Source organism: Aotus nancymaae, unplaced genomic scaffold (assembly GCF_030222135.1).
Source record: "Aotus nancymaae isolate 86718 unplaced genomic scaffold, 86718_ANA_hifiasm-v0.15.2.pri h1tg000003l, whole genome shotgun sequence".
Classification (NCBI taxonomy): domain Eukaryota; kingdom Metazoa; phylum Chordata; class Mammalia; order Primates; family Aotidae; genus Aotus; species Aotus nancymaae.
In genome coordinates, this window is record NW_026988414.1 from 5,445,458 (window position 1) to 5,472,334 (window position 26,877).

At 51.5% G+C, this 26,877-nt stretch overlaps 1 protein-coding gene and 1 long non-coding RNA gene across 3 annotated transcripts in view; one reads left to right on the forward strand and one right to left on the reverse strand.

Moving 5' to 3' along the window:
- The window catches only part of LMX1B (LIM homeobox transcription factor 1 beta), an 81,011-nt gene extending 76,529 nt beyond the window's left edge, over positions 1-4,482 (reverse strand). For both annotated transcript variants that reach the window (XM_012457884.2, XM_012457883.2), the window contains exons 1-2: positions 4,344-4,482; positions 3,357-3,543 (exon numbers count right to left, since the gene is read on the reverse strand). In XM_012457884.2, the coding sequence (XP_012313307.1) occupies positions 3,357-3,543; positions 4,344-4,482 (326 nt within the window). The remainder of the gene's footprint in view (positions 1-3,356; positions 3,544-4,343) is intronic.
- A 653-nt stretch (positions 4,483-5,135) lies between these two features.
- On the forward strand, positions 5,136-11,321 carry LOC135274634 (uncharacterized). Its single transcript, XR_010342433.1, has 3 exons — positions 5,136-5,464; positions 9,685-9,755; positions 10,147-11,321. It is a non-coding gene; the product is annotated as an uncharacterized LOC135274634 (long non-coding RNA).
- Positions 11,322-26,877: the final 15,556 nt, after the last annotated feature.

Genomic DNA, 26,877 nt, shown 5'->3' on the forward strand with positions numbered 1-26,877 from the left:
AAGGCGCCGGCTCGCGCCCCAGCGGGTCTTGGGTCGTCAGACCTGGGAGCTGTCTTACAAGCGATTAGACTCCATTTTGTGACAGATTTTTGGACTCTCCCACCGACCCTCCCCCCTTCCGGAGCCTCCTCCAGGAATTCGCCACCTCTTCAGGATAAAAACCCTTTCCAGACGAGCGACAGACGGCAAGAAAAGAGAGTTACATAATTCTATTTGGCCAAGCCGCCAAGAAAAAAACAGGGCGTGGAGGGGGGGAACGTGCCTTATTTTTCATTTGTTCTCTGGTGGAGGACGGGGAGAGGTGTTTCTGATTTGCAGGACGCTGCGTTTCCTCTCCGTTTCTTAACCGGTTTTCTGTCCGAAAAGACTTTTTTTTTTTTTTTTTTAAAGGAGCCCCCAAAAATCACACATGGGGAAAAAGGAGACTTTTGGAGTTAAGAATGAAAATGCCCAAACTCCGCGGCTGACCTCTGCTGTGCTCTGCCCACCAAGGATGTACAAGAGGATTTTATCAAATTCGGCTCAATGTGCCCCAGTGTCAATTAATCACCCCCGTGGTGCGTAAAAGAACTTGGCACTTCTGGGTGTCCCGGATCTTGGAGAACAAATCGAAAGGAGGAAGAAACACATACGAAAAACGGCAACTTCTTTTTAAGGATGGAGCCCTGCAACTCAATCAGGGGTGGGGACACATTTTTCAAAAGTTGAGTTTGGTGCGGGGATTGTTAATTTCCCAATGCCGCTGACGCACAGACTCGACAAAATCAAGAAGGCACGTTTCTGTGCCCGCTTGCCTGGATTCTCGTCTGAAAAGCATTTACGCACAGATGAAATAAATATGCATCTGCGAATCTCAAAGAAGAAAAGAAATGTGAATAAAAAAATTTATTGTACAAAGAATATCCCTTTCCAGGGAGCCGCTGCCTGCCTGGAGCGGTACTCCATCTCCCTGCAAAACGACTCCCTGGGTATTTGTCCCCAGGACTGTCTTGATAACAACCACCCCACACCTCACCCCTAGCACATCCTGCTGGCCTAACGAAGATACCTAATTGGGACTATTGGGAAAAACGGGATGAGGGAGGAGAAGTGAACTGCATAGCTAGAATAATGTACTCCCCACCCCAGGCTTCAGCCCCACAGGACCCAGACTCAGTGAGGTCTGGGGACCTGAGATTCGCCCTGTGCCAAAAATGATTCCCAACACACGGACTGCACTGAAGAAGCCGGCTCTTAGGTGACTTTTTCCTTTTCTTTTAAAAACAAATATACTTTGGACAAAGCAGTCACAAATGTTTAACGTTTGTTTTGTAAGATGAGGGGTGAGCCGCTCATCTCTAAGGCAACGTCCAGCTGAAATTTCATGACTTTACCATTCTGTGCCTGAAGAACTGGGGGCATCCTTTATTCTTTTTAAAGAGAAGCTCCATAAATGATTATGGGGAGTGGGGGAGGCAGAATCTGTACAAGTGATTGGTAAGAATCTTTTCAATATATTAAAAGTAGTTTTTGTTTTTTTTTTCAAACCGTGCAAATGATTTGGAGGCCCCTTTCTAGTTTCCCCGGCCCCCTTCCCCCACGTGTGTTGCCAAGGCTGGTGGCTGAGCTGGGTGGTAAGTGGCACTGCCAGAACTCGGAGGTCAGGCCAGCAGAGACCAGGGGTGCAGGGCTGGTGGGGGCTGGAAGCTGGTGTACTCTACCGAGGCCAGCCCAGAGCCCACAACCACATCTACCCCAATCTAATTTTCCCATTCTATTTGTGCTGCTATATGCTTGGGCTGTGGCTGAACTGACTGGCGGCATCTCCGTCTTCCAGAACTAGAATCAAATTAGTCCAGAGCACAGCACAAAGCAGACCGAGGGCCGCGTGCCTAAATCTGGGGTGCTTCCTACTGAGAAGAAGGCCTCACGTGCACTCTGGGACCAGCAAAACAGCTGACCCTCTGAATGGACTCCAATCCCTACCCAAAGATCCCTCAGCTGGAAGAAAGAGCTAAGTGCAAAAAGCAGCTCCGGCTCAGCCCCTAGACTACCAGGCACAGCCAGAGCCTTTTGAGGTAAAACCTGATGCCCTCTCTAGGGCTCTGGCCTGCACTATTTCCAGGCCTCAGTTAAATGCTGCTTTCCATTTGGCCCTGGATTTGGGGACAATCCCTGGGCACAGCAGGTAGGGTGCACTCACCATGAGGCGCCAGCAGCCCAGCTTTTCTTTCCCTGGAGGCTTGGGCATACACAGCCCTCTCTGAGCACCAAACAACCAAAGCAGCCTACCCACTCTGCAGCCTCATCCAGGACGGTTTTCTGGCATCACTAAAAAGTTTTCGCAGGCAACCACTTGTCTCTGCAATGAGGCTTTGGGGATCCCCACACCCCTCTTTCAGTTGTGGCTCCTCACTGCCTCCCTCCCAATTGCACTGCCAGGCACAAAACCCAGCAGGTCAAAAGAAAAAGCCTGCATGTACTGTTATCTGTCCCCAGGCCCGGCTATACAAATCCAGTCTCAGCTAAAAACTAAAGTTAGCAAGAAGGGCTCAACCATGTCTCTGGTCTCAGTGCTGAGGTTTGGGTTATACCAGGGCAGAGCGGGCCGTTCCCCTCCTCAGTACACACTACTAGAAAGGAGACCTTCTGGGGAGGGCTAACTCTGTCAGCTCCTCACTCCCACTGGGAGACCAAGATTGTAGCTTGCTACCTTTTGAGGTCCTCTTCCTGGAATGCTTCGCCAACCCAGAAAAACTGTAAGTGCAAAATTCCCGCATGGAACGGTTTGGGGAATATGGTCATTCTTTTCTCTCCATCAGGGACTAGAAGTGCAGCAGGGAGCCTGGCAGAAAGGGGGCCTCCCTTGCTGCTCAGGCCGTTCAGTGGCCAGCACTCCACCTCCTGGCTCCTGGCTCCCGGCTCCCGGCTCCAGGAATCCCAAACCCCCACACACCAGGGCCTTGAAGCAGTCCGCCAGGCCTGGCTCCCTAAAGCACTGTTTTCCTTTGGAAATCAATTTTGTGTTCCCAATTCTGGCCTCCGTAGGGCCAGACCCTATCCCAAGACCCAGGCACCAAATTCCTCAGCCGGCCCAGGGCCTTGTCCTGCACCCCAATTCAGCGGCCCAGAGCAGGATTCCGGGACAACGGATGGCAACTGGGGGCCGTCCGGAGGTTCCCTGGACCCCATCAGTGCCGGCTGGGCTGGGCTGCTCCACCCCAGCCCCAAGACGCGCAGCTCCCGGAGCCCTCAGAGCTGCCCGGCCCAGTCTCGCACAAAGCCGGCGGCAGAGCTGGAGCGGGCCGGGCCCGGCAGGGGGCTGGCTGGGCTCGAGTGCCGGGTGGTGGCGGGGAAGGAGGACGAGAAGCGCTTACTGTTGGTAGTCTTGTTTGCAGTACAGTTTCCGATCCCGGAAGTAGCAGCTGGTGGTGAGGGCTTGCTGACACGCCGCGCACTGCAAACACTCCTCGTGCCAGGACGACTCGTTGACTCGCATCAGGAAGCGGTCGGAGATGGGCCGCTGGCAGCCCTCACAGACGGCGGGATGCGGGCAGTCGGAGCCTGCAACGCACAGGGCAAAAGCACGGCGGTCAGCACCGCCCGGCCCAGCTCCGGCGTCCCGGTCGCACGGGGCCCACAGCCCCCGGCCCTGAAGACTCGGGACGCCCGGGACCACCGCCCGCCGCCTGCGCTTCCCGGAGCGCCGCGCCAGGGGCCGGGCGGCCCCAGCTAGTCGGTCCCAGTCCGCTGGCTCCGGCGCAGAGAGGCCGTGGGCCTCGAGCCTCGGCCCGGCGCTGCGCTCTCCCCGTCTCCGGAGAATCCGCGCTTGGTGTTAAGACAAATGAGAACGAGCATGGCGCAGGGTGGCCGGCTGGGACCAAGACAGGCGAGGTGAGGCTGGGGCGCTCGCTGGCTGACACGCCCCACGGCAGCGTTCCTGGTCTTCTGTCCCCGATCTCCCCAAGATCTGTGGTTTGAGTGACCCGGGAGACGTTTTTCTCTTAGAAGCTCCCCCACCCCAGGTGACCTGGCGCCTCTCCCAAGCTCGCCAAGGTGATTGCTAGGTCTTCCATCACCCCTGCCACCCGCCACCTACGCCGCCGCCGGAGTGGCAGCTCTAGAACCTAGGCCTGAAAGGATGGTGGGTGGCGACTGGAGCTGTCCTGTTTCCTTAGGACGCCCGCCGGAGGCGTGCTTGCGGCCCTCTGGTGATCACTCCAGGAGTCCTGTCTCTCTGTCCCCATCCCCACGTCCTGCAAACCCATTTCCTTTATCCGTTGGCCTGGACGCCCGTTTCCACAGCCGGACGACGCCCCTGGCCCAAGCCCGAGACCACTCGAGCGTTCCGATCCCGCACTCACCCAGCAGCACCCCCAGAGTGGCGGGTCCGGGGCGCAGGGCGTGCTCCTCCATCTTGATGCCGTCCAACATCTTGGCGCAGTCCGTCTGCCCGCGAGGGAAGCACCTCTCCAGCGACTCGGGACCTGTTGCTATATCCATGGGACGCGGGGCGCGCTGCGGACCCCGCCGGCCCGGCTGCTCGCCTGCCGGCCCGTCTGCCCGCTCTTCGCCGCCGCGGCCCGGGAGCCGGGGAGGCGCGACCCCCGCGGGGCAGGGGCTGCGGCGGCCCCCGGCGAGCGTGGAGCGGCGGCGCGCTGGCCCCGGGCCCCGGCGTCGTGCGGGCGGGCCGGGGCGGCTGCAGCCCGCGCCGCGCTCTCCCGGGCACTCGCAGCCACGCGCGCCGGCTCCTCTGTCACCTGCTTGTCAGTCCCGGAGCCCGGCGGCGGCGGCGGCGGCGGCGGCAGACGGAGCCGCGGGGAGGAGACGGGCGGCAACTGCGGCGGCGGGCGGGGGAGGGGGTGGGGGTGCAGGGGCGGCCCCGCGGGCCGGGGGGGCGGCGCGCGGCGCAGCGGGGTCCCGGGCGGGGCGCAGCGGGCGGCTGGGCTCCGGGCGCGCTCCCCGCGCTACTCCAGTGCCATGGTGCGCCCGCGGAGCCGCCGGGTTTAGAGCTGGGGCTGGCGGCGGAGGGATACGGGCCGCCTCACCTCCCGAAACTTCCTGACATTTGAACCCCGCGGCCCGTATCCCTGCGCCGGGATGCGCCGCCGGCTCCACGTCAAATAGTGCCGTCCCGCCCCCCCTCCCGCGTCCGGGCGCCCCGCGCCGCGCCTGGCCCCGAGCGCTGGCCTCAGCGCCCCGGCCCGGCCGGCCGCCCCGCGGGCCCCTTGCAGAAGTTCGAGTCGCCTTCGAAACAAATCCCTCTGCTCCACCCCCTTGAAAAATTGATTTGGGAGTTGGGGAGCGAAGGCTTTCTCTTTTCTCCCCTGCCTTCTTTATTATTAATATTTTGTAAAGCTCCAGCGCTACGAGGAGTGGCCCCGAGCGAGGCCAGGCTGCGCGGACGGCGGGGAGCGCGGCGGCTCCGCCAGGGGACGGCGCCGGCCCGGAGTGGCTGCCCGGGGACCCCCGACTGTCGGCCGAGGTAGGTCGCGGGGGCTGAGTCGGCGTCCCCCGGGCGGCGGCGCCTGCTCGGGGTGGCTTGGTCCGTGGAGAGGGCCGGCTCCCGGGATCGAGGGACGGGGGCGGGCAGAAAGCGAGGACGGCTGGTCCTCAACTCGCCCAAGGGGACCCAGGCCCAGGAACGGGGAGTGGGCCCGGAGTGTGGGTGAGGGGTCCGGGAAAACTCCGGGCCTGGCAGAGGTTGGGCGGAGGACTGAGCCCAAGGGATGTTGGGGCCCCCGGGATCGAGAATGGGGGGCACTGGGCCGACAAGGAAGGTCAGGCCCGGGTTCAGGCAACCGAGAGTTTAGAGGACAACTAAGGCTGGAAAAGGGGCCCCCCGGGCGGGGGCGGGAGCGATAGGCAAGAGCCGGGCCTCCTAGGGTTTGCAGCTAGGGGCTCTGGGAGGGAGCGGTGGCCCCAGGGTAGCGGCTCCAAAGAAATCGGGTTGGCTGCCAAGATTGGCGTCCTTTGGCGTCCCGGGTACCCGGACCGGAATCGCTGGGCCGCGCGGATCAAGGACAGTGCCCTGGCCAACCTGGGCAAAGTGGGCCTCGGCACCGGGAAGCGAAAGGCCGGCGATATGGAGCTGCTGACTCCCGCGCTAGCCGGGCCTGGCACCCGCGTCCGGTGCTAGAGGCCACTGCGTCGGGCCGGCTGTCTGCGGCCCCTGGGTCCCTACCGACGCGCGGCTCACCAGGGAACAAGGGGGCGGGTGAGGCCCGGGGCAGCAGCGGGCTGACCCTCGCGATCCGCTGCGGGGCGGCCCCGGCTCCTCCCGGAGCGAGGCAGCGGCGCGGAGCCAGGCGGGGGCGGAGGGCATGGGGGGCGGGTCCCCTGACCTCGCTGGAGGCGAGAGGGCGGATCGGATTTGGAACCTACGGGAGGCTTGGTCAGAAGTGGCCCCCTGCCGCCGCGGGGCCCCTCGAAGGGGCCGGGCTTTGTGGAGAATTGGAGGCTCCCGCCCCACCCCAGTACCTGCGTATGTGTCGGTGGGTATCTGTGTGTGTCTGTGCGTGTCGGGCCCCCGCCTCTGCGGCTCCCCCGTGTGCACCTTGGCTCTGCACACACGGTATGTGTGTCCCTGCAAGCTTTCAGATTCCCAGGGGGTGAATCTGTGGATCTGTGTCTGAATCCCCTGCAACCGTGTGTGTGTGAATGTGCGGGTCCTTCGTGCCTCTGTGTCTGGCGTGTGTGTCTGCATCACTCTGTGCGGGTGCCTAAGTCTTTGTGCGTGTCTCAACCTCTGTATTGTGTCTGCGATCCTTTTCAGTATGTGTGTCTGCGTATCTCCGTGGTTCTGAATGCTTCTGTGTGCTCGCGGGTCTCCCAGCGTCTGTGTTTGTGTGTGTGTTGGCGGGGGTGGGGGGGGGGCTTTGTGCTTCCATGTATTTCTAAAGGCGCCTTTGTGTGTTTAGGTCGGGGAGAGTGGACGAGTAAATGTGGAGTTTCTCTCTCACATCTTGGTCCCTTCTTTGCTTAACCTGGGATCCCCAGGCCTTGACCCGCGAAGTTGGGCCTGGGCCTGGGCCTGGGCCGTCTTCTCTCGGCATCTGGGGCGGGGGCGCGGCTGCTGCAGGGAGAAGCCAGGCGGGCAAAGGCTTTTGCGCGCAGAACCAGAGCCTGGAGGCGCGGAGCCCGGCTCGGGGCCGGCGGGCGGACCAGGCACATTCTGCCCTCTGCTGGCCGCGGTGCGTCACTGCAACCGGGGCTGGGCGACTGCCTGCAGGCTAGAGTCCTCGTTCCAGGCTCAGACCCTCGCCCTCTCCTTCAGGGTGCACAGGGGAATCCTCTCCCATCACAGGCCCTAAACGCCCAGCTTCTGGCGCAGGGCTCCATCCCCTCCCCCTGTTTTCCACTCCCCACCTTCCCTGTGCCTGATCCCTTCTACTCCACACCTCTCCTTTCCCCCTCTCCTTGGCTGAATGAGGGCCCCTTTAGCCCGGCCTCCGAGGCTTCTTTGACTCTTGAGTTGGCGTCTTGAGTTGGCGTCCAGGGCCGATCCGGGGCTGCTGGCTGTGCCCAGAGGCGCATTTCTCGGGCCACTCAAAGGCTGGGTCTCCGGGCAGGAGGATTTGTGGGCAGTCACCACTCCGTGCCGCGGCTGGTCTACCTTGGGGAGTGTGGATTCTCAGCGCTTCTCCCGCGATCCTGCCAGAGTCATATCCCACGCCACCAAGGCGGGTATGGGGTGGGCTGCCGCGAAGCGGGCCGCGCCCGGGGAAGGGGCGCTGGCTTGGTGGACGCCAGAGCCTGGCTGCCTTCTCTGGTTTGGGGTGGGGCTGCTGAGTCCACACCCCTTGGGCTCCCCTCAGTGTCTTCCCCCGCTGTCCATTCATTCCCCCGTGTACACAGACACACACACACACACACACACACACCCCTATAGGCCTTGTTCCTTGCCCTTTGTCCTCACTCCTCGGTTCCCGTGCTCCCAGCTGAGTTGGCTGGTCTCGAGTCCTTCGCATGTAGACGCGCAGAGGCCCCAGGTCTCTCCAGGACAATCAGGGCTCCCGTGCCTCTCCACTGCTTCCCTTGCTGGAGAAGCGGCCGACTGGACGGCACAGCAGGGGCCAAGGCCCAGAGCGGGCTCCTGCCCGCAGGCGGTGAGCGGTGCCTTGCTCCACCAGGGCCCTGCGGGTGCGATCCCGGACCAGCGGATTTCCCCGGGCGCCTCCGGCCCACGTCGCGGGAGCCACTCGCTCCTCGCCAGCGGATCCGGGATGCTCTGCCGCTCAGATTTCAGCGGCAGAAACGACCTCGGATTCTCTCCACCTGGGAAAAGACTGAGTCGGCGGCTCGGAATAGCTGGAAGAAGCGAGAATGGAAAGGGAGGCTCCGGGGCAGGGGTCCCGGCTCCTTCCAGTCTGCGGACGCCCCAGCTCCATTGAGCCCTGCCCTAGCCCCCTTTGCTTCTCTTCTTACGGCCGTGCACCCTCTCCTCTGCGCCACCCGCCTCCCGCGACCAGGGTCCTCTGAGCTGCCCTCCCCCACCCCACCCAGCCCTGTCCATCCCGCCCTGGGCTGTCTGGACCATTTTGTGTTTCTGACGAGCGCCAGAGCTGCACTGCCCCCTCCCTGTTTGCCACCCCAGCTGGAGGCGCGGATCTAGGGCAGCACAGGGGCAGTCCAGGCCGGGTGCGAAGGAGCTAGAAGCCGAGGACCAGGACCTGCGAGCATCTCTATTTACTCTGCTGGGAGAGCCAGGGCTGCGGAGAGCCTGGGCCATCCCACGTCGCCCTGCCGCCATCGGTCCTGCCGAGTCTCAGATGCACAAGAGGTGGCCAGTCTGGGTGGACCAGAGCCGTCCCAAGACGTGGGGCTGGGTTGGGGGCTGATATTCCTGGGAGGTGGCCCCGGGTCTACGGTCCTGGGAGAACCACACAGACTCAGGAAGTGGAGCAGGAACACCCAGAGACTGAGTGCTGGAAACTTGCCAGCCAGCAGTGACCATGTTCCATTTCTTGGACCCCAGTGGACTGGACCCCAGGGCACATGGGCCAAAGGGTTGGGCCCCTTCTCAGCTAGAGATGGCCGTGTGTAATCATCACAGAGTAACCCTTGCTGCAGCACGGTGCAAGTGTCTGTGGTCTTGCTGTGCAGGTGGGAGAACTCACAGCGACCTTGAACCCAGGTGGAGGCCCACGCAGAGGAGTGAGGGGATGGGGCCCAGCTGGGATCCTTTGAATCAGGGCTGGGAACTGGTTGTCTCTCCCATTGGGATTTTTGAGCCTGATGGGAGAGGAGTGGTGGGAGACAGGATTTGAAGGAGAATTTGCTGGTGAGGCAGAGCGCAGAGTCTGAGGCTGCATACAAGCGTGCATGTCTGTGTGTACGAGGGAGACAACCAGCCCCAGTGAACCCCCTCAGTCCTTCCTGCAGCTTCCCCCGCAGCGGGTGGGGGCTCTGGCCACAGACCCATGACTTTGCAGCACAAGGTCTGGGTCATTAGTCATGGGATTCCTCCATGATGGGTCAGGAGACTGGCTCCCTCAGAACCCAGGCTGCTGTCAGCCCTGGGGACTGGAGCTCCAAGAGACTGCGTCCTGGCCAGGTGGTGCGGTGCTGAGGTCCCGTGGTGGCTTGGAGTGGTCAAGAGCAGGTCTTGGGGAGCCACCCAGATCTGGTTCAGGATCTGGCTGTGGGACCTCAGGGAGGTCCTGCTCTATTCTCTGCACCTCAGCTTCCTCATCTGTCCCACAGGGTTGTAGAGAGGCTGAAATGTAAGTGCTTACCACAGCACCAAGCACCCACCAGGGCTCTGTATATCTTTGGTAAATAATCGGATGGAAGGGGGGGCCTTGCTGTCAAGACTTGGGGAAATCACAGCTGCCTCCTCCTCCTCTTCCTTCTCCTCCACCCAGGGCTTGAGGGCACACAGACCCCCTGGGCTCACCTGTGTATCTTCCTCCAGGGCAGGTGAAGCTCAGCTCCAGGCAGCTGTGGGCTAGGCACGGGAGACCTCCAGGCAGTGCCCAGAGGCCCGGCACAGCTGGCACAGCCTTTGCCACTGGCCCTGCTCTGGAGCCTGGGCCTGCAAGTAGCTGCTCAGAGATAGACCCTTGTGGGGCCAAATAATTAGGGGCTTCAGCCTATTATACCAAAACCAACCACGTGGGATTCTCAAGGTGCCACATATTTATTTTAAAATATATTTTCTTCAAGAATCTTTGTCTTTCTTGCCAAATGGATGGGCTGGATTATTTCTGCAGCCTGTCTGGAACTGGGGGCTTCTCCAGCTGAGGACCAGAGTGAGAGCAGAGAAGGCCCAGGATTGTATTTGAAACCATAAAAGCCACATTAAGACACTAAGAATAACTTGCAGAAAGACATTTTCCATGAATTGGACACAAGGTCACAAAAGCCAGAAAGTTCCTCAGTCTCCACCTCATGGGCCCATGGCTGGGGAAGGGATCTCAGTGTGAGGCTAGGGCCAGTACCCGTTCTATTTGATCTTTATCTTAAATCCACTTCAAAACGCTGTGGCTCAGCGGATTGAAGGTTCACCCCTTCCTGTAATTATTTGGTGTCTAGTAAAGTTCTTATGAGTGTCTGTGCAAATAAATGCATTCGATGTGCATTTGTTTCGGTTAGTACCACTTTATATAGGAGGTGTATGCACCTCCCATTGGCCCTTAGAAAAGAAAATAAAAATAAAACCAAGACTTCTGGACCAGGCAGAGGGGTGGAGCTGGGGCAATCTGCAATCCCACTGCCTCAGGGGCTCCTGGGCCCCAAGACACTACCAGTTAAGTTTGTAGCCTTTGAGTTCACCTCGTGGGGGTGATCAGGGCTGGCAGATGGGTTTGGTGAAATCCAGATTCTAGGAAGCCTTTTTTGGAAACAGAACTGGGTCTGCCTCTTCTGCTGCCTTTTTTTTTTTTTTTTTTGAGACATAGTCTCACCTTGCTCTGTCATCCAGGCTGGAGTGCAATGGTGCCATGTATTTTTACTAGAGATGGGGTTTCACCATATTGTCCAGGCTGGTCTTGAACTCTGGACCTCAGGTGATCCACCCGCCTCAGCCTCCCAAAGTCCTGGAATTACAGGCGTGAGCCACCACAGCCTATCCTTTTTGCGTTCTTGCTAAATGGATGGGCTGAATTATTTCTGCAGCCTGTCTGGAACGGGGGCTTCCCCAGCTGAGGACTAGAGTGAGAGCAGGAAGGCCTAGGATGGTATTTGAAGCCATAAAAGCTGCATTAAGGCACTAAGAATAACTCACAGAAAGACGTTTTCCATGAATGCATTTGATGTGGATTTGTTTTGGTTAGTAACACTTTTGATTACTGTCCTCTGGGCATTCTTGGTAAAGTAAAATGTATAATAAATAAGGGTGAGTTTTGGGGGGACCACTTATCATTTAAGTGACAGAGCTTGTCTGTTTCTCTAAAATGTGAGCTCAGCAGACCTGGCCGAGAAGAGCGTTGAACAGAGATGTGACTGTCCAGCCCTCTCCGGACAAGGCAGCAGGGTGGGGCAGGATGGGCATTCCTCCTGTGTGGCTGAGGAAGCACCTGCCCGCTAAGGGTGAGGAGCCTGTCCAGGGTGTCAGGGGCCAAGAGCACCCATGCCTGCCTCACATCTCCAGCCCGGAGTCAGAAGGCAGCCTGTAGATATGTTCAGTTTGGCCCCTGCAGATATTCTCTCCTCCCAGCACTGCAGTCTGGATTTATTTGTTTTAAAATTATTCTAGCATTTTTACTGAAGCATAATTCTCATGTATAAAAGTGCCAAAGCATAGGGTTACGAAGGGGACACACCCATGCTACCAACACCCAGATGAAGAGAGAGAATGTTGCTGGCTTCCCGAAATCCTTCTTCGTGTCCCCTCCCAGGCACCACCTCCCTCCCTCCAAGGAAACCACTCTCTTGGTTTTGACTGTTTTTGATTTTTTTAATAAATGGAATCATCCTATATACTCCTTACCATACTTTAATCATGAGATTTTGTGTGGAAAGCTGGATTTTCCTCCTGAATAATCAGAGGTCTGATCGCTTTGGACCGTCATTCCAGCAGCATGCTGACAAGCTGGACCTAAATTTGCCCCTCCTACCTCCATCCCAGGCAGGACACCCACTGGATTCAGTTTGCCAGGGAGCATTTGTCTTGGTCGCTCCAGCTGTCAACCTCTGGCTCCTCCCCTGGTCTTCAACCCATCCACAAAAGGAATCCCCAGATGTACACTGGGGAACTGCATCCAGAACCTTCTCTCACCCCACCCCTCTATCTGCATCCAGTACCCTTTGAGGCAGAGACCATGGGACCTGAAACAGGTGAGGAAATTGGCATCTCAGAGAGGTGTTGTAAAGGTCAGATCCTGGATTCAAATCCGACTGGCCTGACTCCAAACCCCAGGCCCTTGTCATCTCCCCACAAGGCTCCCTCGGGCATCCAGACCCAGGCGCGAACTCCTCCTGCCTCCTTCCAGTGGGGAGGAAGCTGGACTTTTTCCAAAGGAAACGCTGGGAAACACAAAGCCCCAAACAGAAAACAGGGCAGGGATGGTTCCCAGGCCCTGGCTGCCTAACCTTGGGTGATGCAAGGCGAGTCTGGGCTAGGCTGGTCTGCACTGGCGCAGCCTCCCCAGATGCGTCAAGGGAGGGTGGCATCGTGCCATTCCCTGAGCGTCCACCACAGGCCAGGCATTTCATATGTCACTCCCAAATACTCACAAAGCACCTGTGAGGTTTCTATTATTATTTAGCCCCATTTTTCAGATGAGAAAACTGAGGTTCAGAGAGGTTGAATGTTCTGCCTAAGACTGCAGCGTCTGAAGGCTGAACTGGGTTTTGAACGCTTTGAGAATGGCTTCCATGCCATGACACTGTGCTACCCTGGCCCGGTTCTCCTTGGCCAGCCTCTCTTCTCTGAGTGACCTCCACCCTCCTGTGGTGGTAAAGGTGTGACCAGGTGCTTCATCTTGGGTACTTAAAGATTCTAGAGTCTGGCTGGCCTGGCTTGAAGGTTTAGTTGCAGGAGCCACTTGGTGATTTTGCAAGTGGCTCCTGCAATTAAACCTCAAGCCCGGCCTGCCAGACTCCAGGCATGATGGTGGATGGCCTCAGTCTGCTCATCTGGAAAGTGGGGATAATATTACTACTTTCTATTATTATTATTTATTTATTTAGATTTTTGAGATGGAGTCTTACTCTTGTCACCCAGGCTGGAGTGCAGTGGCATGATCTTGGCTCACTGCAACCCCCATCTCCTGGATTCAAGTGATTCTTCTGCCTTGGCCTCTCCAGTAGCTGAGATTACAGGTGCCCGCCACCCACCCAGCTAATTTTTGTATTTTTAGTAGAGATAGGGTTTCTCCATGTTGGCCAGGCTGGTCTTGAACTCTTGACCTCAGGTGATCCAGCCAGTTTGGCCTCCTAAAGTGCTGGGATTACAGGCATGAGCCACCATGCCTGGCCTACTTTCTATTATTATTTGGAGGTTTAACAGAGTCTGTGGACTTTTGAATCTGGAAGAACTGGCAGTGGCCTGTTAGAGCGGGAAGAGGGCTCACAAATGTGCAGAGTTTCTGAAGCAGGAGAGACCTCAATCCGTTGGAGGCCCATGTGGCTGAGTCAGAGCAGGCTCGGGTGTGGCTGCAGGTATGGACAGGGGCCTGAACCACAGGGCAGTGTAGGTCATGATAAGGGGTGCAGAACTGAACCTGAGGGGAACCTGAGTGGGGGGCATGGGAGAGTTGAAACGGGGCAGTGTCCTGTTCACGTTTGGTTTTTAGGAAGATCTCTTGGGCCACGGTGATGGGTGAGACTATAGTCTAGAGGCTAAGGGATGAGGCCTTTGGGTTTCAATATGCCTTTTGTATGGAGTGAGGCTGGGCGGTCCACAGAGCAGACCTTATCCTCCAATTTCCCATAGAGGTTGTGTTTCCAGATTCAGGGTTTCATGTTACACAGAGTTATTCTTTCTGGAATGTGTCCCCCAAGCAACCCCGCTGGACCCTCTGTGGAAGGAGGGGCTCTCTGAATGCAGGATTCGCGTGTATGCAAAAAAGCGGAACATGCCAGCCCTGCGCCTTGCTAGCATCTGTCCCTGAAACAGACCAGCAACCAGCAGACAAAGCAGTGCCCAGGAGCTGGGACAGGCTGCAAACATCAATACAACAGTCATAGTGTAATAATAACCTTTATTGATAAAGCCTCTGACCTAGAACGATCTCATGGAATCCTAGAATAAGCCTGGGATATAGCTGTCATTTCCATTGTATGGATAAAGAGACTTGTGGGGAGTGCCTTGTTCAAGGTCGCTGAGTGGCAGGACCAGGCGGGTGGCCCCAGCCCTGACACTGTCACCTGTGGGCCGGGCAGCCTCAGGGGTGGTGAGTCAGGCATGTTGCTGAGCTCTGTGGGATCCAGACAGCCTGCAACTGTCCCAGTGTGCAGAAAAGCCAGAAAATTCCATCTTGGCATCCTGGCCTCCACCTCTGCTCCAGCTCACACAATCTGCCCAGTTGAGTTATTCTCCCTGGAAAAGCTCGGCAATTCAGGCTTTTCCAAACCCAGGAAAAGCCTCCAAGTCTAGAATCCTCCCCGTGGCCTCTCCCTGGCCTCATCTCTTCCTCCCTCCCCTTGGCTCTCCATGCTATGCTGAGTGCCGAGCACATTGGCCTGACTTCAGTTTCTCAAGCCGCTCCTACTCTGTCCTGCCTCGGGGCTTTGAATGGGTCATTCCCTTCACCTGGAAAACCCTCTTCACTCCCTCTTCCTAGCTTACTCCTATTCATCCTTTCTGTCTCCATGTAAAGGCCACCTCCTCCCAGAAGCCTTCCTTTACCTCCCAGGCTAGCTTAGAGCTACCTCTTACATGTTTTCAGCAACACCTGATAGTGATTCTCCTTCATGGTCAGATGGGGTTGCATGTCTTTTTCACTCCCCATTCTGTGAGTCTCAGAGGGAGACCCAGGAGCCATGAGAAAGGAGTGATGGCGAGGTTGCCCTTCAGTGTCAAGGCAGTGGAAGGGGATCTATGAGATGGAGAAGGAACACGTACCCTTGAATATAGCCTAGTCCACGTTGCGCTGGTTCTGTAGTTGGGGATATGCCTTTCCCATGTAGGTCAGCCAAAGACTCAAGGCAAAAAAACACCAAGCCGCTTCCCACTGGGGGCTCGTTGTGGGGGCAACTGTAAGGTGAGACAGTCCCGAGGGGACTCTGCAAAAGGAAAACTGCATTTTCAGGGTATGGGGGTACAAGAGCATTTAAAACGATATGTTTTCTTTGAGCAGCTCTTTCCATTGATTTATTTATTTAGAGTCAGAGTCTCCATCTGTTGCCCAGGCTGGAGTGCAGTGGTGCCATCTTGGCTCACTGCAACCTACACCTCCTGGGCTTAAGTGATTCTTGTACCTCAGCCTCCCAAGTAGCTGGGATTGCAGGGGTGCACCACCATGCCCAGCTAATTTTTGTATTATTGGTGGAGATGGGGTTTTGCCATCTTGGCCAGGCTGGTCTCGAACACCTGACCTCAAGTGACCTGTCTGCCTTAGTCTCACAAAGGCTGGGATTACAGGCGTGAGCCACCATGCCCAGCCAGCTCTTAACTTTTACATAAAAGGATATTAATAAGTACAACACAGCCTGGCATGGTGACTTGTGCCTGTAGTCCCAGCTACTCAGGAGGCTGAGGTGGGAGGATCTTTTGAACTGAGAAGTTCAAGGCCAGCCTGGGCAACATGGCAAGACCCTGTCGCTGAAAAAAAGTTGGTCGCGGGGGGGACAACAAAATACAAGCTTTTTAAACAGTAAATTCTCTCTGCATTTAGGAAGTGCCCTATTGGAGAGGAGAGAAGGCTTTGTGAGATTTTTGGAGCCTGAGCTCTGGATTCTCATCTGTGTGGAACCCAGAACAATGCAGGACATCCTGAGAGAGCCAAGGGCGTCTGAGGAGAGCCTGGTGGTGATGGGAGATGATTCCATACTTGCCCTAAACATGCCAGAAGCAGTGGGAGATACTTTTGTATTTTTCTAATTAAAAGATACCCCCCACCCCAGGGTGGGCTGGGCACAGTGGCTCATGCCTGTAATCCCAGCACTTCGAAAGACTGAGGTAGGAGGATAGCTTGAGGCCAGGAGTTTGAGACCAGCCTAGGAAACATAGCAAGACCCCATCTCTACAAAAAATTTAAAGGTTAGCCAGGCATGGGGTCATGTATCTGCAGTCCTAGCTACTCAAGAGGCTGAAGTGGGAGGATCATTTGAGGCCAGGAGTTTGAGGTTGCACTGAGCTATGATCTCACCACTGCACTCCAGGTTGGGCAACAGAGCAAAATCTTGTCTCTAAAAACAAAACAAAAAACCCCAAGTATTTTTGGCCAATTTAAGAAATTTTTAAAAACCCTCAAAAACTCAAGACAACGAAACTGTCACATACCTACTTAAAATATTAAATTTATGAGTTTGGTACTACCTGCAAAATTATAATTTTTATTGTAATTTTGGATGTTTATAGCAGTAACCTGAAAAATAGGTAAAAAATAAAAATAAGATCATATATATATATATATAGATATATAGATCACATATATATAAGATCATATATATGTGTGTGTGTATATATACATTGCTTTTTTTTTTTTTTTTTTGAGATAGTCTCATTCTGTAACCCAGGCAGGAGTACAGTGGCATGATCTTGGCTCACTGCAACCTCAGTCTCCCAGGTTCAAGTGATTCTCCTGCCTCAGCCTCCATAGTAGCTGGGATTTCAGGCATCTACCACCACGCCTGGCTAATATTTTGTATTTTTAGTAGAGACAGGGTTTCACCATGTTGCTCAGGCTGGTCCGAAACTCCTGATCTCATCGATCTGCCTACTTCGGGCTCCCAAAGTGCTGGAATTACAAGTGTGAGCTACCATGCCCGGCCTTAAGTATTGCTTTTTCTTGCAGTTTCTGAAACAATTTCATTTCAAACCCTTCACCTGCATTTTTTTTGTTGTTATTATCTTTTAATTGTGATGAATTATACCGAACATAAAACTTACCGTTTTCACCATTTGTATGTGTACAGTTCAACAGTTCAGTGACAGTAAGTGCATTTCCGTGGTTTTGTTTGTTTGTGTTTTGGAGACGGAGTCATACTCTGTCACCCAGGCTAGAGTGCAGTGGCATGATCTCGGCTCACTGCAACCTCCGCCTCCAGGGTTCAAGTGATTCCTCTGCCTCAGCCTCCTGAGTAGCTGGGACTACGGACACATGCCACCATGACTGGCTAAGTTTTGTATTTCTTTCTTTCTTTTTTTTTTTTTTTTTTTAATAGAGATAGGGTTTCACTGTGTTGGCCAGGCTGGTCTCGAACTCCTGATGTTGTAATTCACCTGCCTTGTCCTCCCAAAGTGCTGGGATGACAGGGGTAAGCCACCATGCCCGGCCCATGCCTGTTCTTATACAAGCATCACCATTTATTTCCCCTATTCTTCATTTTGTAAAACAAACTCTGTACTCATTAAAGAATAACTCCTCGTGCCCGCCCCTGACCCTAGTCCCTGGCAGCCACCATTCTGCTCTTTCTGTCTCTGCATTTGACTGCTCTTATGTGCCTTACAGAGGTGGAATTATACATATTCGTGCATTTGTGACAGGCTTATTTTACCTAACTTAATGTCTTCAAGGGTCATCCATGATGTAGCATGTATCAGAATTTTCCTCCTCTTTAAGGCTGAATAATACTGTGTATTATGTGTATATATATCACATTTTGTTTGTTCATTCCTCTGCTGGTGGACCCTTGAGTTGCTTCTGTTGCTTCATTATTGTGAATAATGCTGCAGTGAACCTGGATGTGCAGATACCTCTTTGAGTCCCTGCTTTCAATTATCTTGTTTATATACCCAGAAGTGGTTTGCTAGACCTATAGTAATTCTGTTTTTAAGTTTTTTAAGTAACTGCTATACTATTTTCCATAGTGGTTGCACCATTTTGTATTCCTTCCGATAGTGCACAGGGTCCCAATGTCTCCACATTCTCTCTCTCTCTCTTTTTTTTTTTTGATAGTAGCCATCCTAGTGTGTGTGAGGTGTATCTCATTGTGGTTTTGATTCACATTTCCCTAATGATTAATGAAGTTGAGCATCTTTTTATGTGCCTGTTGGCCATGTGTGTATCTTCTTTGGAAGGATATCTATCTAAGCCCTTTCCCCATTCTTTATTATTATTATTATTTGAGATGGAGTCTTGTTCTGTTGCCTAGACTGGAGTACAGTGGCATGATCTCCGCTCACTGCAACTTCCGCCTCCCAGGTCCAAGCGATTCTCCTGCCTCAGCCTCCTGAGTAGCTGGGATTACAGGCGTGTGCCACCACGCTTGGCTAATTTTTGTATTTTTAGTAGAGATGGGATTTTACCATGTTGGCTGGGCTGGTCTCGAACTCCTGACCTCAGGTGATCTGCCCACCTCAGCCTCCCAAAGTACTGGGATTACAGGTGTGAACTACAGTGCCTGGCCCCCTTTCCCCATTCTTTAATTTTTTTTTTTTTTTGTGGTTGAGTTGTAGGAGTTCTTTATATATTCTGGACATTAACTCCTTATCAGATATATGGTTTGCCAGTAAACTTTTCTCCTAGTTCATGGGTTGCCATTTCACTTTGTTGATTGTATCTTTTGATGCACAGAAATTTTATATTTTGACAAAGTCCAATTTATTTTTTCATTTGTTGCTTGTGCTCTACCTGCGTGTGTGTGTGTGTGTGTGTGTGTGTGTGAGAGAGAGAGACAGAGAGAGAGAGAGAGAGAGAAAGAGAGAGAGACAGGGTCTCACTCTGTCTCCCAGCTTGAGTGCAGTGGTGCGATCTTGGCTCACTGCAGCCTTGATCTCCTGGGCTCAAGCAGTCATCCCACCTCAGCCTTCAGAGTAGCTGGGACTACAGGCAAGTGCCACCCTGCTGGCTAATTTTTGTATTTTTAGTTGAGACAGGTTTTGTTGTGTTACCCAGGCTGGTCTTGAACTTCCGGGCTCAAGCACTCCACCCGCTTCAGCCTCCCAAAGTGCTAGGATTATAGGTGTGAGTCACCTTGCCCAGCTGCTACTTGCATTTTTGAATCTGTGTCCTTTGTCATTACCAGGCCACTTTTTGAGATGTCCAACATCATTTTCTGGAGCACCTCTATCTCCAGTTCTTTAAGTTGTTTGTTACAAATTCTTACATGGTGCTAAAATTACCCCAAGCCAAAAATAACTGTTTGCTGAACATTAGGCTACTAGGTTACTTTTATTCTTCTGGTAAGTATAAATTCATAATCTGCACACCTTTTCTTATTGTGTTATAAAATGGGCTGTAAGAGGCTTGTTTGCAACAGTATCCATCCCCTGTGTGTGTGAGACCACACTCCCTGGAGAAATTCTAAAGCTGCAACAAAATTACTTTATCTTTCTTTCAGTCCATTTGTCAGGTTACTGCCATTAACATCCAAAATGAGCATCTGGTGAGGCCATTTCAGGCAAATGCATCTTTCCCAAATAGCATTCTATTGGTCAAAATGAAGTAACCGTAAATGTGTCCCATAATACAACATGCTCTCTCAGCAGTCAAATCTAAGGGATATTTTTTGGGGAAAAGCCCTACTTTATATTCTGGGTAGGCTCTAACAACGATGACAATAGCAGCAGTAGAAATACCTACCATATGTTGGGTATCACTCTAGCTTGGCACTGAGCTCAGCACTTCACACATACTCTCACACCGAATCCACAAAGTGACCTGATGCGAAAGATACTCATTGATATGGTTTTACTCTCCGTCCCCAGTCAAATCTCATCTCCAGTTGTAATCCGTGTGTAGAGAGGGAGGAGATTGGATCATGGGGGCAGTTTCCCCCATGCTGCCCTCATGATAATGAGTTCTCAGGAGATCTGATGGTTTTATGTGTTTGGAAATTTCCCCCTCACTCTTCTCGCTCCTGCTGCCTTGTAGTAAAGGTGCCTGCCTCCCCATCACCTTCCACCGAGATTGTAAGTTTCCTGAGGCTTCCCCAACCAGAAGGAACTGTGAGTCAATTAAACCTCTTGTTTATAAATTATCCAGTCTCAGGTATTTCTTTATAGCAGTGTGAACACAGACTAACACACTCATACTGTTCCCAATCTACAAATGGGGAAATTGAGGCTCAGGCAGGTAAAGGCATATGCCCACCAGCCACACAGGTACTGACTGGTAGATCTGGAATTTGAACCTGTGTCTCTCAGAGCCCAAGCTCTTGTTTGTTTATTTATTTACTTTTATTATTTATTTATTTATTTATGTTTGAGACGGAGTCTTGGTCTGTCACCTGGGCTGGAGTACAGTGGCAAGATCTTGGTTCACTTCAACCTCTGCCTCCCAGGTTCAAGTGATTCTCCTGCGTCAGCCTCCTGTGTAGCTCAGATTACAGGTGCCCACCACCACGTCCAGCTGATTTTTGTGTTTTTAGTAGAGATGGGGTTTCACCACGTTGGCCAGGCTGGTCTCAAGCTCCTGACCTCAGGTGATCGGCCCGCCTCAGCCTCCCAAAGTGCTGGGATCACAGGCATGAGCCACGTCACCTGGCCTATTTATTTATTTATTTTTATAGACATGGAGTCTTGCTATGTTGTCAGGCTGGCCTTGAATTCCTGGGCTCAAGCGATCCTCTCGCCTAAGCCTCCCAACTAGCAAGCTCCTAATCATCACAGGACTCTGCTTTTATCTCTATGATTGATGCCTGCTGTGAGTGCCCTGGAACCACCGATGACCCAGAGAGAAGCCTGCCCAGATGGCTGGGTTTGCAGTGCTCCTACCTTGAACCTGCCAGGTCAGCTGCAGCGCTGGGGCCCAGACCTGGCTTTGTTCCCTCTGCCTCATGGTTGGTGGTCCTTCCTGGGATGCAGGCTGGTTCCATGAAGGCACATCACATGTGGCTCCTCCTCACCCCTTCTCAGACACTTTAGAACCAACTCACCATCATACTTGGAAGGAAAGAAGGAAGGAGTACTGGGAAGAAAGTTGCCACTCAGTCTGGCCACATGTCACACACAATGGTGACAACATAAAAACATCCGAGGCACAAGTGATCCTGGTTGCCTCTTCCTTTGTTTTAGAAAAGGAGCTTTCCAGAGTGTTTATTTCTGGTAAACTTTTTTTTTTAATCATGGGACAGTTCAAACATATATAACAGTATAATGCACCAGTTACCCAGCCTCGGAGTGACAACTCATGCACAATCTTGTCTACTTCCCACCCGATACCCTTATCTCATTGGGTTATTTTAAAGCAAATCCCAGACGTGATAACATTTCAACCATGAATATTTTGGTGTATATTTATAAAAGATAAGGGAGTCTATAAAGGTAATAATAGCCACGATGCCATTATCACTCCTGAATAAATCATCTTCAAGTTGATCTAGTCAGTGTCTACAGTTTCACTGATTGCTTCATAATTGTTTTGTACATTGTATTGAAAAGGCTGTGTGTTGTTAAAGTCTCTTTTAAGCTATAGTTTCTCTCTCCCATGTTCTGTCTCTCTCTCCACCTCTCCACCCTTGTCATTTATTAATATTTGTGGAAGTAACCCCGTTGCTTGTCCAGGAGCATTCCCCCCATTCTGGATTTTGCCGCCGTATTCCTGTGGGGTCTTTTAACATGTTCCTCTGTCTTCGGAATTTCCTGTAATTAGATCTAGAGGCTTGATCAGATTCAGGTTCGATTTTTGGCCACAATGCTTCACAGGAGGTATTGTGCCATGTCCTTTTGTCAGGAGGCCCATAGTGTCTTGTGATCTCTTTTTTTGGGTGAAGTTTGCAGTTGTGGGTGTTCACTGCCTAGTTTCATTACTTTATTAAGGATTGCAAAATGATGATGCTTTTTTTTTTTTTTTGAGACAAGGTTTTGTTCTGTTGCCTTGGCTGGAATGTAGCAGTGCAGTCTTGGCTCACTGAAGCCATAATCTCCTGGGCTCAAGTGATCCTCTTACCTCAGCCTCCCAAGTAGTCGGGACTACAGGCATGTGCCACCACACCCAGCTAATGTGATGTTTTAATTCTATCTTCCTTCTTCATTTATTAGCTGGAATACGTGAAAAAGGGCATCTCCTCATTAACTCTTTAGTTAACCCAAGGCACAGTATGCTCTCCTTCAGTATATACACTATAGACAACGCAAGACTTGGCTCTTTAATGGTTCTCAAATAATGTGTTTGTTTCCCAGTATCCTAGGAGGTTTTTAAAAAATTGAATTTTAAAAAAGTATCATTATGGGACCAAGTTTGGTGACTTAGACCTGTAATCCCAGCACTTTGGGAGACTGAGGCGGGAGGATTGCTTGAGCCCAGGAGTCTGAGACCAGCCTGGGCAACATGACAAGATCCTGCCTCTACAGAAAATATACAAATTAGCCATGGAGTACATCCCTGTAGTCCCAGCTACTTGGGGGGCTGAGGTGGGAGGATTACTTGAGCCCAGAGGTCGTGGCTGCAGTGAGCCAAGATTGTGCCACTGTACTCCAGCCTGGGCAACAGAATGAGACCTCCTCTCTCTCAAAAAAATAGTATCTTTTTAAAAATCCCTATGTTCATCTTTATGAACATAGGGATTTAGTGTTATTTGATGTGTTTCAATCCCCCTGCCATTCTTATCCTTATTAGTGCTCAAATGATCCTATTCAGCCAAAGAGAACCTCTTTGGATTGGTTCCGGATGTCTTTGACCCCAGTTGGCTTTGATGGCTTCCTTGCTTTCTGGAACAGCAAGGTGCCCCAGACTCATGTTGTATATTTTCTGCCCCAAACCTGGAATCAGCCTTCTCTCTAAGGGGTCCTGGTTCCTTTGAGTGAGGAATACTATTAAGAAAGCACAATCTTGTTTTACACGATGTTCATTACTATTGGGTTGGTCATTGTTTCTGGGCATTTTGAATGGATAGAGCTAGGAAATACATTTTTTAAAAGGTAAAAGGCATCACAAATTATGATTACCAAAACTTGGAAGCAGCCAAGATGTCCTTCAATAGGCGAATGGGTAAACAAACTGTGATACATCAGACAATGGAATATTATGCAGTGCTAAAAAGAATTACCAAGCCATGAAAAGACACAGGGGAACCTTAAATGCATATCATTAGGTGGAAGAAGCCAGTCTGTAAAGGCTACACAGAGGATTCCAACTGTATGAAAAGGCAACACTATCAAGACAGTAAAAGATCCATGGATTCCAGGTGTTTGGGGAAGGGAGGGCTGGACAGGGCGAGTGCAGGGGAGTTTTGTTTAGAGTGGTGAAACTACTCTGTATGATATTATAATAGTAGATATATGTCATTATACATTTGTTCAAACCCATAGAATGTTTATCAAGAGTGAACTTAAATGTAAACTATGGACTTTAGTTAATGTCTCATTATTGATGTATCAGTTGTAACAAATGGGTACCATTGTGCAATGTCACTGATCTCATTTTTTAAAAAAGAACACTCCATTAATGAAAGATGTTAGCAACAGGGAAAACTGGGAGTGGGTGGGGGAGGTGAAGGGATATATGGGAGCTCTCTGTATTTTCTGCTGAATTTTTCTGTAATCCCAAAATTGCTAAAAATAAATAAATAAATAAAGTCTACTAATGTACTTAAAAAATCATGAGTTCATATTGACACTTCTAATTTAAATTCAGTACTACCATGTTTTTACTTAGCCTCATCTGTTCTTTCTCCCATGAGAAATGTCCTTTCTTTTCAGTTCCCAGTGAAAGAGAAACTCATTTGTTGAGTGCCACTTGACCCACTTCACACTCTCAGATAAGAATGCCAGTACTATCAAGTCTTAGTCCCTTTGGGCTGCTGTAACAAAATACTTTAGACTGGATAATTTATAAACAACAGAAACTTATTGCTTACAGTTCTGGAGGCTGGCAGTCCAAGATCAAGACCCAGCAGATATGGTGTCTGTTGTTCACTCTCTGCTTCAAAGACGGCACCTTTGGCTGGGCACATTGGCTCACGGCTGTAATCCTAGTACTTTGGGAGGCTGAAGCAGGCAGATCACTTGAGGTCAGGAGTCTGGGACCAGCCTGGGCAACATGGTGAAACTCCATCTCTAGTCACACACACACACACACACACACACACACACACACACACAGTAGCCAGGCATGGTGGCATGCACCTGTAATCCCAGCTACTCAGGACACTGAGGCACGAGAATTGCTTGAGCCCAGGAGGCGGAGGTTCCAGTGAGCTGACATCGTGCCACTGCATTCCAGCCTGGCAATAGAGTGAGACCCTGTCTCAAAAAACAAAACCAAAAACAAGCAAAAACAAAAAACAAAAATGGCACCTTCTGGCTATGTCCTCACGTGGTGCAAGGGCAAAGAGATGAACAAGTCCCCGCAGAAGGACACTAATCTCATTCACGAGGGCAGACTCCCCGCCTCTTAATACCACACCAAAGATTAGGTTTCAACATATGAATTTTGGGGCAACACAAGCATTCAGATCACAGCACCCCAACAGTATGATTATTATTTTTTCTTTCATACTTTATGTCTTTATTTTTGCTTTTTCTTTAGGAATGTCTTATTAGGGAGGGACAGTCAAAATGACTGTGCTTTTTAGTGACCTGGAGTAATTCTTCTCTGTCTGGGAATGTCATCAGCTTCCCATAAGTTAGCTTTTTGGGTTTGTTTTGCTTTTGATATTTGAACTTTCTTTTGCAAGCGTTTCACATTATTTTATGATTATATTAAATATTTGCCTGGTTTCCAAGTCAGGTCTACAAAACAAGGAATATTATGAAGGGTCTGTCTCCCCCTGCACCCTGTCTTCCTCCTCTCCCTTTAGGGAAGTGTTGCTGCTTCAAGTTTTTGGCTTGTCCTTCCATTTTAAAATTTAATGCCTCTACTTTTCTTAGGGAAATGGGAGTATAAGCTGTATACTCTTCTCCCAAATTATAAACCAATTTTTTTTCTAGTCCAGCTCCTGAAGCTTGCAGAGGAAGTCCTGACCTCAGACTTTGCACATCATCATCATCTACTCAATTTGAAACAAGTTATTTCTGCTTTTTGTCAAATGTCTATTACTATTTCCAGGCGTTGTTTTTATTTTGTTTTGTTTTGTTTTGTTTTGTTTGGAGACAGAGTCTCTGTCTGTTGCCCAGGCTGGAGTGCAGTGGCTCCATCTCTGCTCACCGCAACCTCTGCCTCCTGGGCTCAAGCGATTCTCGTGCCTCAGCCTCCCAAGTAGCTGGGATTACAAGAGCGTGCCCCCATGCCTGGCTAATTTTTGTAGAGATGGGATTCCACCATGTTGGCCAGGCTGGTCTCACATTGTTGACCTCAGTGTGATCCGCCCACCTCGGCCTCCCAAACTGTTGGGATTACAGGCATGAGCCACTGCGCCTGGCCCAGGGATTGTTAATTGAGCTTTCAAATAACTCCATGGGGGCCGGGCGCGGTGGCTCAAGCCTGTAATCCCAGCACTTTGGGAGGCCGAGGCGGGTGGATCACGAGGTCAAGAGATCGAGACCATCCTGGTCAACATGGTGAAACCCCGTCTCTACTAATACAAAAAATTAGCTGGGCACGGTGGCGCGTGCCTGTAATCCCAGCTACTCAGGAGGCTGAGGCAGGAGAATTGCCTGAACCCAGGAGGCGGAGGTTGCGGTGAGCCGAGATCGCGCCATTGCACTCCAGACTGGGTAACAAGAGCGAAACTCCGTCTCAAAAAAAAAAAAATTAAAAAAAATAACTCCATGGGATAGGTATTATCTTTGGTTTTTGTAGAAGAGGAAACTGGGACTCAATGAGCTGGGATTTGAACAAGTGTCTCCTGATTTCACTCACTTGTTCGTAAACATTTCTGCAGCACCTGTTTCAGACCCCGTCCTAGGTACTAGGATACAGAGATGACCCACAGAGGGTCCTGTCCTCCTGGAGCTCACATCTCATGGGGTCATGATGTCTGAGCAGACAACTGTGGTATGGGACTGTCTGTCTGTCCACCTACTGCAACAGCAGCTCCTCAAAGGAATCTGCATCTGATCCACTCTGAGCTAGAGCCCAGCACAGCTAAAATCAGCGGATGTTTGTTGAATGAATAAGTAAATAAATAGAGTTTAAAAAAACAACAACTAAGCTTGAGGTTGTTGATGAAAGCCTAGTGCCTCTGAAACTAGCAAGCCTTTGTAAGAAATTTTAACAACATTTAAACTATGAATATAATATACTTCATTACAGAAAACTTGGAAAGTATAGAAAAGCACAAATGAGAAAATAAAAATAATTCATAATACCAGCCCCCAGAGTTAGTCTTTCGGTTTTTTATTTTTTAAATATTTATTTATTTGTTTATTTTGAGATGGAGTCTTGCTCTATCACACAGGCTGGGGTGCACTGGTGCAGTCTTGGCTCACTGCAACCTCTGTCTCCTGAGTTCAAGCGATTCTCCTGCCTCAGCCTCCGGAGTAACTGGGATTACAGGCGCACACCACCACGCCTGGCTAATTTTTTGTATTTTTAGTAGAGTCAGTGCTTCACCGTGTTGGCCATGCTTGTCTCAAAGTCCTGACTTCAACTGATCAGCCCACTTCGGCCTCCCAAAGTGCTGGGATTACAGGTGTGAGCCACCTCACCCAGCCTTATTTTGGTATTTTTTCTGTATAAATATCCTTTAAGAAAAAAATTTGGATCATATCATCTACATAGCTCCGTTGTTTGCAATGAGAAAAATAACAATGCATCATGACCATTTTCCCCAGGGAATATCCCTTTAAACCTAAGCATCTATTTAGAGGTTGGATTTATTTTTTGCCAGTGATGACATCCTTTACCACATAAAATAATTATAAACTCAAGATTAAGGCTGAAATCACAATGGGAAGAAGAGCAGCTTTGAGGCTGCATGCTGTGCTTCAGTTTCCATGACACAATCCTTCCCCAGCAAATGTCA